This window comes from Barbatula barbatula (genome assembly GCF_947034865.1).
Source record: "Barbatula barbatula genome assembly, chromosome: 24".
Taxonomy (NCBI): Eukaryota; Metazoa; Chordata; class Actinopteri; order Cypriniformes; family Nemacheilidae; genus Barbatula; species Barbatula barbatula.
This window is the reverse complement of record NC_136787.1, coordinates 19,247,218-19,261,623: the sequence shown is the minus strand read 5'-3', so window position 1 is coordinate 19,261,623 and position 14,406 is coordinate 19,247,218. Positions and strand designations below refer to the sequence as shown.

The 14,406-nt window shown below is 39.6% G+C and overlaps 1 protein-coding gene across 1 annotated transcript in view; it reads left to right on the top strand.

The window, feature by feature from the left end:
* grk3 (G protein-coupled receptor kinase 3) overlaps window positions 1-14,406 on the top strand; it is a 34,414-nt gene that overhangs the window by 6,710 nt on the left and 13,298 nt on the right. The window contains exons 3-7 of the mRNA XM_079448680.1: window positions 12,440-12,513; window positions 12,819-12,920; window positions 13,323-13,397; window positions 13,515-13,576; window positions 13,658-13,709. Coding sequence (XP_079304806.1) covers window positions 12,440-12,513; window positions 12,819-12,920; window positions 13,323-13,397; window positions 13,515-13,576; window positions 13,658-13,709 — 365 coding nt within the window. The remainder of the gene's footprint in view (window positions 1-12,439; window positions 12,514-12,818; window positions 12,921-13,322; window positions 13,398-13,514; window positions 13,577-13,657; window positions 13,710-14,406) is intronic.

Genomic DNA, 14,406 nt, shown 5'->3' with positions numbered 1-14,406 from the left:
GTGGTTTGATGAATGCAAATGCCCAAATAACCTCAGTTACATAAGTGAAAGCATGATTTTTCCCACGTAAGACTTTTTCTGTAATGTGTGAAGTGTAAGTTGTATGGGCACCATGGGAACATGCCAGACAGCGCCAAATTTTGATTAACTTGAAATTTGACTTACTTTTGTGTCTGAAGTCCCAAGTGAGGATCTGCACAAGAGTTTTTTTCCTCTCACTCTCCTTTTCACTTTCTCTCACACGTTTTCTCAGTGTGTTAAAGAGCGTGTGCTGATAGCTAAGTGTTGTACGTTGTTATTTGACAATCTTTTAAGATGCTCCCATTCTTTTTCAGGAACAGTTCACCCTAAGAAATATCAATTCCTTTCATAAGTTCCTCATGGTCATGTCGTTTCAAACGTTCTAGTCACACTTTTTCATATTGTGTATTTAAATGGGTCTGACATGCAATGATGACAGCGTTTGTTAATTTCAGGTAAATGTTTTTTCCACACTGCAGATATCCTGTAAAACAAGTATGAGATGGAAAAGGGCCGCACTCTTGTTGTCTCACTTCTGTCATTTAGATACTGTTAGATTAGTTGCATGTTGTCTCGGAGTTAACATCCGTTTTGCTCTGTGGTTTGATTCGTGCATTGACCTGCATAACCACAAGACACCACATCTCTGCATTTGTCACTGATCCCATTGAAGGTTGGATAACCCTTTAAAACAACTTTCATTATTAACACTTACAAACATGTATTAAGTTTCAGGACTGTACGTTAACTTACTTTGGAAGTAGCACTGGTGCTACAGAGGTTTAAAGTTTTGTGGCACAGGTCAAACAGTTGTAGCACAAATGTCTGTTATACTAGAAAAAAATATTTATGTGTCGTTTATCACATAAATAGGCAAGTATCTGATTAAAATAATGATATATTTGTCCACATACTGTAGTATATCGTTATATTACTTACTATGGTAAACTGCAGTAAAATTCTTCCTTTTGCAGATACAATAATGTTTTTCTAAAATGGACTCTTAAAATAAGGAAGTTTGTTTCAAACGCAAAAGCAACACAAATAGCGGTGCACCATCGATTTACAAAACATACAAACAGGCATCACGACAAACACAACTCTGTTTTAATCACATGCTACGCTGGGAAATTAGATTAGATTAGATTCAACTTTATTGTCATTACACATATACAAGTACAGTGTAACGAAATGTAGAAATGTATTCTGCGCACAGACAGGTTTTTTGTAGCATGTGCAACATGTATGTCGGTCGCACTTTACAGCCCTGCGTTAGTCATTTTTAAAGATCCAGTCTAAATACTACATTAAGTGTCATGATGACATCACTGATATGCTACCAATCAAAACTTTGGACACATTATATGATTTGGGAAAGATGGGCTAACACAAGCAGTTTCTGCAAATCTCATATTAATCTGGAGTATCTATACAGTAGTATTGTGTACTTCGTATCTTCAAAGACTATTTAGTATGATCAAATTTATAAAAGAGAGATACAGCTGTACGATTATTTCCAGAAACAGACGGGCTGCTGGAGGCAGGCAGGGGGCGGGACTACAGCACAAGCACACCACAAATCATAGCATTATCCCTTCGTGTTTAAATTGTGCACGTACGTGTCGATTGCCAACAAAACACAGACATATGACTCAGTTTGACTTACCGTGTGCGGTACATGTCTGGCATCTTTTAGCGCTAGAACCGCCCCATCTATCCATTTAAACGATCTCCAAATCAAGCACAGAAATACTATCTGATATCCAACTTGATGAGAAGCCAGCACGCTTAACAGTGTAAAGAAGTCAGAATGCATGAAATAGCATCTTAGCCCATCTTTCAAAATCATTTGATCGCAAGACTTATGCACAACTTTAAGTTATGGCTGAACAGAGCTGTAATTGTAAATAAAAATATAGACTATGGGTACTTTTTAATCATTTTAAAGGTCCGGTTAGTAACCTCTTGGTTGCGAATTGCAAACAACCGCTCACTCCACCCCCTCTTTTGAAACACTATGACGGCTGACAGAACATGACAAATTTCATGCATGGGACTTGCGGTGTATGTAGATAGCTCATTGTAATGTCATAAAAACAAAATGCTTCATTGTGTAAGCTTTTTATACACCTCTGAATACATAGCTAAGAGTATTATATTGCCTTTCTATCAATAGATCATCCCAAAAATTACACACTGGCCCTTTAAGAATATCTAGCTTTAGAAATGTTATGTTGTCACTACATTGTTTCCATATTTGAGTTTGTGCTAGCCTATGTCGTATTTCAGTTAAAATATTGTGTTCATGATTTTCCAAACATTTTATCTGTATAGTTATATACTATATATATATATATATATATATATATATATATCTGAATGCAAAAAGGGTTTTAAATTGTAATGTTTTCATGAAAGTGTTACTCAATTTTAAGATCATTGACCCTGTTCATGACTTCAACAGCGAAACAAATTTGCAATGAGACAAAGCAACAGCAAAAGGCCATCATTTGGTGAAGGAAGGATTTTCACAAATGCAAATATTTAAAGTAGGTTGCAAATGCCTCGGCTCTCTAAAGAAAGATGTGAAGCAGGAAACCAAAGTCCTCTGTGGTGCGGCTAGTTTACGGTACTGAATTTGAATGACAAATGTCTGGTTTTGCATTAGACTATTGGAAGCCGATAATGACTCGAGGGGGATGCTTTGTGTGTTTAGTTTCTGCTTCTGTCTCTCTCAACTGTCGATGTTGGATATTTTAGGTTTGAGAATGGATGTATTAATGTAACATGAAATGATCTTTCAGGTGGTGCTTGTCTGCAGAAAGCTGTTTAGGTGTGTTTGATGGTGGGGTTTTTGAATCCTCTTGACGTCCAGCATGATGATATTGTTTAGTACCGTGTGGTTGCTCATTATTTCTGTCTTATTTTACCAGACCATCTAGAGTTCCTGCAAATAACCTAATGTTTTCATCATCGAGTCGTATCCCGCTGTGAAGACCCTACACTCACTGTGATCTCCTGTGATAGTCATACCAGACCTAATAGGGTGCTACAAGTAGCTTTCACCATTAAAATTGCATGAGAAATTAATAGAAATTAGTCTTAGCAGGAGGAGATCTAGCGAGCGACATGAAGATGAAAAGCCTGGGCACAGGGATGTCTGCGAGACGAGAATAACTAAGGATGACTTTTGTGTAGTATAAAACAAGTGTTAGCTCTCTGTGCATACCATTGGCAACACAAATCAATTTATCTGGAATCATCTGGATAATGTTATGATATGTAAAGCTTATTTAAATTATGACATAATTATGAAAATACTCAGTGGGCTGGTTTGGGCAGTTTTGTCTGAAAGAAATAAGTGTTGGATTTGTGTCAGGGCTTTTCAGTCACATTCCTAAAGGTACAAGTCCTACAAAGTTTAGCACAAACCCTGAAAGGTAAGAGCTAAATCTGCAGGGTCTAACAAGGGATAGACTGCTAAAAACTAAAGCACAACTTGACATTAGAAGCCTTTGTTGGCTGAATATGGGCTGTTGTGATAGAACGTCGTTGTCAAGGTGTTTCGCTATTCTGTGTGCTTGCAAACCGTTTCTAGGTTGTCTGTAATCCTGCCCTTTTCACTCGTGGAAAATGTGCAAATGTTACGTTCAAAGTTTTTCCGAGTTTTCACTTTCGAATGCATTTTTCCATTGTGAAACGGATAGGAATCCATCTATGACATAGCAATTCTGCGCCAGCCGTCCAACGCACTGGTGGGAAAATAAACGTCCCGTCTTTGATTGTGCCAGACAAGCGTTGCTTTCACCTTTCACTGCTTCCATTGTTCTCTCTCTGCATTAAAACATCTCTTTCCTCTCCGTTTCTCTCAGACCACACGTGAGAGATCGTGTTGTGCACGTCCGCAGATCGATGGCCGTTGATGCTTTGAATTGTTTAAGTGTTTTGTCCTGTCGAGGAAGGCATAATAAATCATGTCAAGCGATGGTAACACACGGGATGGAGATTCAGCTTATGTTAATCAGAACAGGAGAGCAGGTACACTCATGCAGACGTCTGTACTGAAATGTGTCTGTTCGACTGGAGTTTTGGGCTGATAATGTGATCGTTTGTGTCTGTCTCACGCACTTTTCTAGGCGTTTTGCTTTGCTGCTTGCTGGCTTGTTAGTGTGCTCCACTTTAAAACAAAGTTTTAAGTGCAGAAATATATTTCTGCGATTCTTCGTCTGATGAATATTCTTATAATTAAATTGATTTGGTCTTGTTTCTTTTCAACCCTGTTTGTCTGACGTGCTTTTATTGTAAACAGATGGTGACATTTAAGATCGTTTTGATGTCTTTTAAATGCGAAGGGATTGTACAGTGACCTGAAGCTGTCAAGCTGCAAAAACACCACCATGTCCGTTTCATTTTGGCCACGATACATCCTTGGCACATATGTTTTGTTTGTATTTTGACATTCATCAAAATGTCTTCAGTTATGTTCTACAAAGAAATGTCAGTCAAATGAAGTGATGTGAGGGTAAGTGAGTGAATAACACATTTTCATATGATGAACATTTATTAGTATTATTACACAGATGTAGTATTGCCCCAGCAGACACTCTATAGCTTCTCTCAGGTCAGCTAAGGCGAAAATGCCACCAATAGCCTTGATATCTCTGATGTGAGTCACTTGTTTGGAATACACAACCCGATAAGCAGTGTCTTCATTTCCTGTCCTGCCCCCCCTCTCCAAAACCATCAATTATCATGCAGACTCGGCCCCCTCTTTATCCTCTGTTTTTGGTTTCAACATGACAAGTCAGAGCTGTCAAATGACACAGCACACCCTGTCCCTGAGCGCACGTGTTATAAAACCATCCCTCTATCTCTTCCATTTCTTTCAGACGGCTGCCTGTTATTTCTTTTGTGGCGACTCGTTGCAGCTCCTGCGGTTCTCCCTAATGTTCACATCTTGCTCCCTGTTTTTGCTTCATCTACCCTCCTCCTCCTCCATTCACATCTCTCTCTCTCTCTCCCGTTCCATCTGTCAGAGTTCTGGAATGGATGTGTTTGAGAGTTTTGTGTTGCCTAGCAACTGCGGTTGCTATGGGAACGCTGAAGATATCCCATGTTTGCTTGGCAACCGGGAAAACTAAATTAGAGGAGGAAATAGACGATGATGATTCAAACTAAAAGAATAAATGAGGAATTAAACGTAGATATGTTAATGATAATTGCGCTCGTCCTCTTCCTGGCGTCCCGTGGGCAACTCTGATTGGCCTGATTGGACAATGACCATTAACGGTTTAGGTTTCACTTTCTGTGTTTAGACTGGTCGCATCAAATGTGGGTATGGCCCTGTTTCCAATAGTAGTACACGCCTGAGAGGACCATATATTGATGTGTATCCTTGTAATTGAGCCACATTGTGTGTGTATGTGACACGCAAGCATGCGTGTTGTATATGTGCCAGCATTGCATTAATTGGCAATTCTTTGATCCACCGCCCTGTGTTAATTGCTCTGGGATTTTGAGAATTAATTGGCCAGTCAATGTCATTATTTCCAGCCCGCTTCTCTGTCTCTCTCTCTCTCAGGCATGTATTTTTATATAGACCAGAGCTGTAATGTTAACCTCTGGGGATAAACACTTTCTCGCGATGCTAAAGGTTGTTCCAAAATCTCCTTTGCTGACTATGTATGCAGCAGTTTAAGGCTTCATTTCATATTTAGGGCTGGTTGTGTTATGATTTGAATGTTGACTTTTAAATGTTTGTCAATATTCACATTGGTGCTGATTTGTCTATTTTGATGCACTATTGTGATGATATCTGCAGTTTGTTGAAGATGCTGTGTGTAATGTTTAGGAGGATCTACCGAAGCCATAAAATGGACAAACTGCTCTCCAGACGGTGTTTTGTTCATGCGTTATCTCCTTCTGAAAAGAAGAGAAAACGTGACGACATCTTAATGCTGTCAGCCACCATAGTGCTTCGTGGGGGAGAGCCTTTGGTTGCAGTTCGCAACCTTACCACTAGATAACGCTGAACCATTAATCTCGTAAGGACTGCTGCTTATATGCACACAGTGTTCTAGATCAATTACTAAATTTGGTAAAGTTGCTGCTTCTGAGGAGATGCCTTACGAAGTTTTGGAACAGAAACAAAAGCTGATCCAGCGTCTGCTCTGTGATTGACAGCTGTGTGTCTATTATAAAAACACATTATTTGCGTAACTTTATATTTAGGGTTCGAGCCCGTAGGGCTAGAAACCTATTGTATTTGTCTGTTTTATTATTATTCTTCGTTATTATTATTCTTCCCTAAAACTGAATGGGCAGCCCAAACCGTAAGGCCGACAGAGCTGAGACTTGGTCAGATGGTAGTAGTCCTTGTCGCTACTCCGATACATGGACCCAGCCAAATCGGCCCATAGGTGGCGCTACAGCGATGAAAAGCACATTTGCACTCTTTACTCCTTAACCATTTGTCGCACACCCAAGTGTTTTATATCATTGTAATCATTGGCTCAAAACTTAAAAAGCGTAAATCTCCGATTTCATATCCGGTATGCAAATGTTTTCGCTAATTTGCATTTTATGCAAAAAAAAAATGAACTAGTCCCTGGATTTTTGCACGATCGGAACCAAATCAACGCTGTAGAACTCTGTGGAGTATGAATGTGAATAATTATCCAAAAGAAGTTTAAATTTCGATTCACCGTTGCTAGGGGCGCCAAAACGTCTGAACCGGAAGTGGCATATTTTACTTAAATGGCAATAACTCGTGAACTGTTTGAGCAATCTTCATGGGGTTTAGACCATATTTGTAGACTCTTAGTCCAGGGTCACAGTAAAAAGCAGATGGCGTTTGGCCACTAGGTGGCGCTATAATATACATGAACTCGAAAAGGGCTATAACTACCCAACCGTTTGCCCGACTTTGTGTCATGTACCATGACTGTATAAAAGGACAGTGGCGTATCTAAAGAAACATGGCGGTCATCGGCCAATGAAGTTTGAGCGCTCATTAGACAGGGTTAGCGGAGGCCGATCGAAATGACACTCGGTGGGCTTGTTCGACTCGTAGTCCTGAAGGTCTGTAAGAAATATGAACTCATTCGGCCACCGGGGGGCGATGCAATGCTTTTGGAGTGCATAAACAATTATATATCACGTGACCTTTGACATATACTCAAACTATTGTTATCATATGATAGCTCTCCTCATTCTGAACAACTTTGTCAAAAACCTACTTTCGCGAACTAGTCCTTGGTTTTTCGACCGATCGGATCCAAACCAATGCAGATAAAATCTCTGGAGTGTGAATGTAAATAATTATCAAAAAAAGTTGAAATTTCCTTTCACGGTTGCTTAGGGGCGTAAACATTTTAAATAGGCGGAGTCTATTACATTAAAATGCCCATAACTCGAGCACTATTAGAGATATCATCATGGGGCTTGGAACATATGTGTAGACCATCACTCCGAGATGACTTACAAAATACCGCGGCGTTTGGACACTAGGTGGCGCTATAACAGTAAAAATGGCAAAATTGACACATCTTTGGTTGCCTTAACAATTGTGTATCACTTGACATTTGACATTTACACAAACTATCGATATCATATGAAAGCTCTCATAATTCCAAACAAATTTGGCTCTTGAACCATTGATGTCGATCAAACTGTTTGTGAGTTATCTGTGATGATGTTAAGAACCTACTTTTGCGAACTTGTCCTAGGTTTTTCAAGCGATTTCAAAATTTCCACCACCGTACAATTCTCTGGACTGTCTAGATCAATGACTATCAAAAACATGTTCAACTTTTTGATTTGCATGACCATTACAGGGTCCTTTATTCTATTCAAGTGAACGGTGTACCTGAAAGCTCGCTACTCCTTAACAAATAATCCAATTGACTTGCCATTAAGTACAATCATACATCTTATTACACTAAACAAGCATGCTAAATATGATGGTGATCGGACAAGAGATACGTTTCCTGTCTCACAGGAACACAGTGTTAGACATATAATGCATTAAACATTAAACGTTGCTCCATGTTTACACATCTATAAATATAGAATATGTCTGGCTGGTTGTAAGATGCTGTTTTGCTAAACATAACACACACCTTTATTATGTACACCAGTTTAATATCATGTAAACCCAAATAGCTACTCAGCAGTCACATGGCAGCAACTCAATGCATTTAGGCATTTAGACAGGATCATTTCTTAAATGGATGTGACCAAATGAACCTGAAAAGATGATTCCCCTCAAGTGTACTATATTGTGCATATGTGTGTAATCATGCGTAGTGTCTATAAACTGTTGCTGACCGTATCTATAATTTTTCAGGCGTTGGGAGTATCGTCCACTTGGGTGTTTTAGGATGAGAGTCCTCGGCCTACTTGATGAAGGCAAAGATGCTTTAGATGCCTTAAAAGTGCTCGAACCCGCTAAATGCTGCTTGCAGCTTTAATTGTGTTTAAACCTGATAACATCTTCAGTAGCGGCTAGATGAGATTCAAACATGTGCCGTTTCACCCCTGAGCCTCTTTCTGTTTTATCAGTTCCAATGTTCCTCAAGTGTGTCTTGGCTTGACTCATGACCTGAATAATCCATTTGTTCCCGTTCCTCGTAACCATATAGATGTGGTCTGTTATATAGCATGACTGCAGTCTTTTTCACAGAGCCTTTGGCTCTTGGCCAGTCACTATGTTGTGTTGTTCTCTAATGGTTTCGGCCTGTTTTCTCTTTTCTAGCTCTGCTGCTGTCTCTCGTCCTCTGGACGCTTTTGGCCTGATGCCCGTGTGGGTTTTTATGTGATGCGGGTTGTCGTGCAGTTATTTTCCCAGGGCCGTATCAGTGTATGTTTTTTTTCTCTATAATCTCTGTGTTTATTCTGGTCGTGTGACACTGGTCTTCAGTTTGTTCTTACCAGCGCTTTTAAAGAGTTAAATGGATCCTGTATGGTAGATCCCTGATATACTCAACGTCCTGTTGACTTTTGTTCCCAAAGTTTGAATAGCTATTTCACCAAAGCCGTCACGCTCTTATCAGTGTACACCTTTAGATGTTTGCATGTCTTACGCTGCTTTTCAAATGAAGCTTGTGACCTTACTTTGACACATGGCACTTACCCAGATATATGCATGTTGACCGTTTTGAGATGACGGCCTGACAAGCTAGACAAAGGTTCCAAAAGAAAGATCTTCAACTCCAAGCATCTCCACCTTGGAAACTTTAGGACATTTATAATTCTGTGTTATGTCTCTGCACCTCATTTGGAAATGAAGCTTAGTTTGATGTTTCATCATTTAATGTCACATGTCCGCTGTAACTATTCATCTTTTTATCATCCATCGCCCTGATGGGCGTCAACTTCAGCGAAGAAGAAAAAAAACGACATGATAAATGTGAAAATGATTATTTTAAGGCAACATGGCCATCATTTCTACTAAGGTTGCTTGCAAGATACAGTCATGATCAGTGGTGTATTCGATCTCTCACTGCAAGCTTTATTATTTTGTTTTCATTTTATCTGTTTTTTAACACATGGTGTGCTAGCTGACCTCTGATCTATTCATCAGTATAATATAAATCAGTCCACTGCTCCAGTTTGGCTGCGGCACAATTCAACGTGTGCACCAACCGCCTGTTAGACTGATTCCTCACACAGTCATGATGCTTAAGACTAGAAGATCCCGAACAGAAGCTCTGGCTGCCATCTCCATGCTTGGTTTTTCTTCATCAATCCACTTTCCATTGGCCCAGCTCAGGGTGTGAAAACTCACCACTCAAGAGCAAACGGCATTTCATCCCACATCCCAAGCTGTGCTCTTATTGATAGTAAATATACAAAGGAAAGTTCATGTGTGACCGACCGTGATGAAGTTTCTTGTGTGTGGTTTGTGCTGTGTTGCATGCTCTTCTCTAATTGAACATTTCCGGAAGGCTGGTATAGACAGTTTCATCAGATGCTGCCTATACGTGTGTGTGTGTGTGTATATATATATATATATCGGCTTCCAATGTTCAAGAATGATCGGTTATCGGCCAAAATGTCAATATCAGCGCATCATTAATATTCTTGTTTGATTCGGTGCATGTGACATAAAGATGTGAAAGATAATAGGGGTCAGCGTTGTTTTCATATCGCCCTTTTTATTTACAACCAGCACAATTACAAACAGTAATTCACAACAATTTTTCAAGGTGACTAACTCTTATGGAGTCATAAAACAATTATGAGAATGTGTTGTTAATTCTATCATTTGATAGACACAATCACAGTGTAATTATTCAGAGAGGATCTCATTGTATTCTACTGGATTACGGTGCTGATGGGTTTGTGATTCAGTGACAGATATGATGTGTTTGGAGACCCACCTGTACTCGCCCTCCAGCGAAAATCCTGCAATCACAGAGAGAGATCGCTTTGTGAATTCAAAGTGCGATTAAGGTTAGTCCATTAACTCAGTGACGTTAGCTGTAAAGAGTAGAAATATCAACAGCTCAATTTAATTTGTATCCGTCGCTCCCATTCACCTAAATACCAGTGGGTTTAGAAAAAAACCTCACCGTCTCCGATGAAACCTTTAATGTTCAGTGTGGTGCTAGCTTTTTATTGAGATAATAAACCTGTGCTTGACGAACATTTTCATTGTATTCATTTGATAATCAATTGAAGTGAAATTGTTGTAGGCGCTTTTTGATGATTATATTAATATTCAGTTGATGTACACGTGGAGATATGTTTGTTTTGGCCATTTTATGCGGCTCGCCTGAACAGACCTTCATTTATGGACTCGTATGACCACCCCGCTTATTTAAATAAACCAATCAGATCTATATGATTTCAACGAGATCCAGTACCGTGTCATCTCCAGCAGGGTTTCTGTTAGTCTCTGGTGTAGTTTAGTTGTGACTTTGTGTAAACAGCGGACAGCAGGAAGGGGAGGATGAGTGCTTGACAGATAACAGAAGGGAGGAAGAGGATGGAGGGGAGGATACTGACAAGAGAAGAAAACTGGATCTAGTTATTGGTGTTTCTATGGCAAGCCTTGTTATTCTTCATTCTTTGAGTTTTCGTTTGAAATAAGCAGGAGGTAAAGAAATGGTACAAAGTGATGGTGTCGTTTCGTGTGAAAATATTTTCTCGCCAAAGATAATCCCACTGTGATCCAATTAGTGCTCGCATTAGCCTCCTATTTTAACAGCAGTAATCGTCTGGCAGTAATGTTGTGTTTCCTCTGAAACTGCCCTGCTAAGCCTGTATCATCACCGCTAGAACAGCGTTTGGTCTTTCCCTGGACGTCCTGTTCATCTGTAATCTCATCTGTTTTCAGCACTCACACCTGCAGATTCCGTTTCACGCTGTGACTTTTGCCCTGTGTTTGTCCATGTGCTCCACCAATCAGATTTTCAAATGAGCAGAAGTCACTAGCTGTGGTTCGGCCCTTCTCGGCACCTCTTTCCATCAGATTAAGGCCTGCTATTGTTGCTATGGGAACAGCCTCATCTTCGCTGCCTGTGCTGATCTTTTCCCTCTGTGCCACATCGACACCACGCAAGGGTTGGTTGTTGACTGTAACTTTTAGAATGAAAGATGGCCAAAGATGAAAATCATTTTGAAGACAAGGGGATGGATGCTAGCGGCAAAAGGTCAAGGCGGCAGGCAGGTGGATGATTTTTGAATTAGAAGAGTGCCGTCTATCCTGCGATTATGGGTAATCCTCTAAACTGTTACTAATCTGCAGTCCACAGGTTAGGCTGTTGTTGTTATCATGTCTCTCATCCGTGAAGAGTATTCACTGTCGGCGCTGTACTGGGATGTCATGACTGAGGGCAGAGCCCCGTCAACCATGTTTGGGTCCTGTTGAATCAAAAACAGATTATTAAAATGATTTAACGACACATGACATCAACTGCCCATATCAGAATGTTTTTTGACGTTTTCATTTTGTTCAAGGTTTTTCTATTTTTTTAGCTAATTTTCATTTGATTCTCCTCTCACAGACGGCTGAAAAATGCAGTGTTGCGTATTAATATTAGCCAATGTTTCTCACTGATATATTGAACACATCCTGATCTAATGTCCGTGAAATAATAGCCATGACCTGTGCTGCTCCTCGTGTGTTTTCAGCTTGTGATGGCTATTGATAGACTTAGGAAAATAGTGAATCTACTTCCCTCTTTTCAAAGCAAACCATTCTATTTATTCGTGGTTTTGCAGCTGTCACTTTATAATGTGCTCTGGTTGTGCTGCTGTTTATCTTTGCATGAATGCATGTCGTGAAATCACACGTCAATATACCTGCTAATTGTATTTGAAGCAATATACTGTATATGAAGTTCTCCATCAGTCATTCTTTGCACTTTATCTAACCGTTCTCCTTTCTTTCTTCCTTCCCCGTGTCATCCAGGTTTCCTCTTGTTCAAGGATTTCTGCATGAACGAGATTGATGACGCCGTTCCACAGCTGAAGTTTTACGAGGAGGTAAAATCGATTTGTTTTGCAAGTGCTTACTTTACAAAATGATTAAATCGTTGTGATGTTGGTGTCTTGCAGGCGTTCCGTATTCGGCTGTATCGGGAACAGTTCTGTTTTTTTATTAAACGTTACGAAAGTCTTTTGTGTTTGACCTGACTTTCATTGTGCATGTTGGTTATGACCTGTAATAACACGCTTCAGTCGAGCGCTCACCAGCGGTTTTGTTCCTCATCCATTGACAACACAAACACAGTGCGTCGGTTCGAGAACGCAGGATAGCGTTTCAGATGATCTCGTTTTGTCCCTTTCAGATTAAAGAGTATGAAAAGTTGGACTCTGAGGAGGAGAGGCTGACTCGCAGTCGACAGATTTACGATGTCTTCATAATGAAGGAGCTTCTGTCGTGTTCACACGTAAGCCAAAATAAATATTTTAAAGAACTACTGTGTTATTTCATGTGCTTGTGACAAATGCTATTAATGCCACCAAGTTCTGTAACCTTGCTGGCCGGAGGCAAAGGATTATGGGTATTCAATGGAGGTGCCCTTCAATGAAGGCCCATTAGTCTCTGCCTGTCGCAAGTCTTCATCTTGAGCTTTTCAGAAACAGGAAGGCTGAATGACTCAACACAATGGCCTTTAGGACACTCAAGGTCCGTGTTGTTATGTCACAGCCATGTTTTGATAACCAGGACCTGAGCTCAAAAGGTTCATGTCAATGTGTAACGTTTAATAAGGGGAAACCATTGTTGTTGTGTTAGAGTTTTGACCTCTCTTATCAGCCAGCATCACTTTATCTACCTTCCTTTCTCACAGCCCTTCTCAAAGAAAGCAGTTGACCACGTCCAGACTCACCTAGCAAAGAAACAAGTTCCTCCTAATCTCTTTCAGGTGACTCCAACACGACACCAAATAAAACCAAACCTGTTTTTCCAGGTGGCTTTAGTGAAGCCCAATAGAAGTGAATTTGAATTGAATCGGTGTTTGATGGATTTCTATTGTTTTTAGCCATACATTGTTGAAATCTGCGACAGTCTTCGAGGAAAGATCTTTCAGATGTTTATTGAAAGGTGAGGCTCCCAAATAATATTATACAGATACGTTTTTGTGGTTGATTTAAATGTCTTAAACCATTTTGTCTTATTCTGTAGTGACAAGTTCACTCGTTTCTGTCAGTGGAAGAATGTAGAACTCAACATCCATGTGAGTCTTTATATATTTTCATTTTTTTGTAAAGAGATTTTGATTTAAATCTCACTAGAAAACTGTTGATTGCTTAAATGTAAATGCCAATTGCTTAAAATGTCCTTGCCGTGACTGACTCATGATACAAAGACGAAATATTAAGAGCATGCTTTTAAACAAGTACTCGGGGCTCAACGCTAAAGATTGTTTCTACTGGCCTGGACGTGAAAGTGATTGGCCAAATTCTCACTGACCCCACCTTAAAAAGTAATAAATAAATAATATTGTCTGGTTATTTGTTACCTATGTAATCTCAATCTCATTGAGTAAGGCAATGATATAAACTATTAGCCTAACTGAAATTTGAAGACAACGAATCAGTAAGTATTAAAATAATATATTAGTATGTGCAATAGCACAAGTAAATGTAATAAAGCATGTAATTCGTTCTTTTCAGGTGTTTCAGGTTGATCTAATAGTAGTTATCAGGTACAGAATGAAATAACCAAATAAGCCATTATAGTCTTTACCATATAAATAAAATGTAAGTGAAACCTAACTTAAGTTATAATGTAATCAGTCACGAGCAGTGAATGTTTTTACACTTCGTCCTTTGATGAACGTTAATAGCACAGATGTTTATTATGCTGCTGCCCCGTAATAAACTGTAACGCACTTTGTTTCTGTTTACTTAAGACATAATGGATGACTTTTA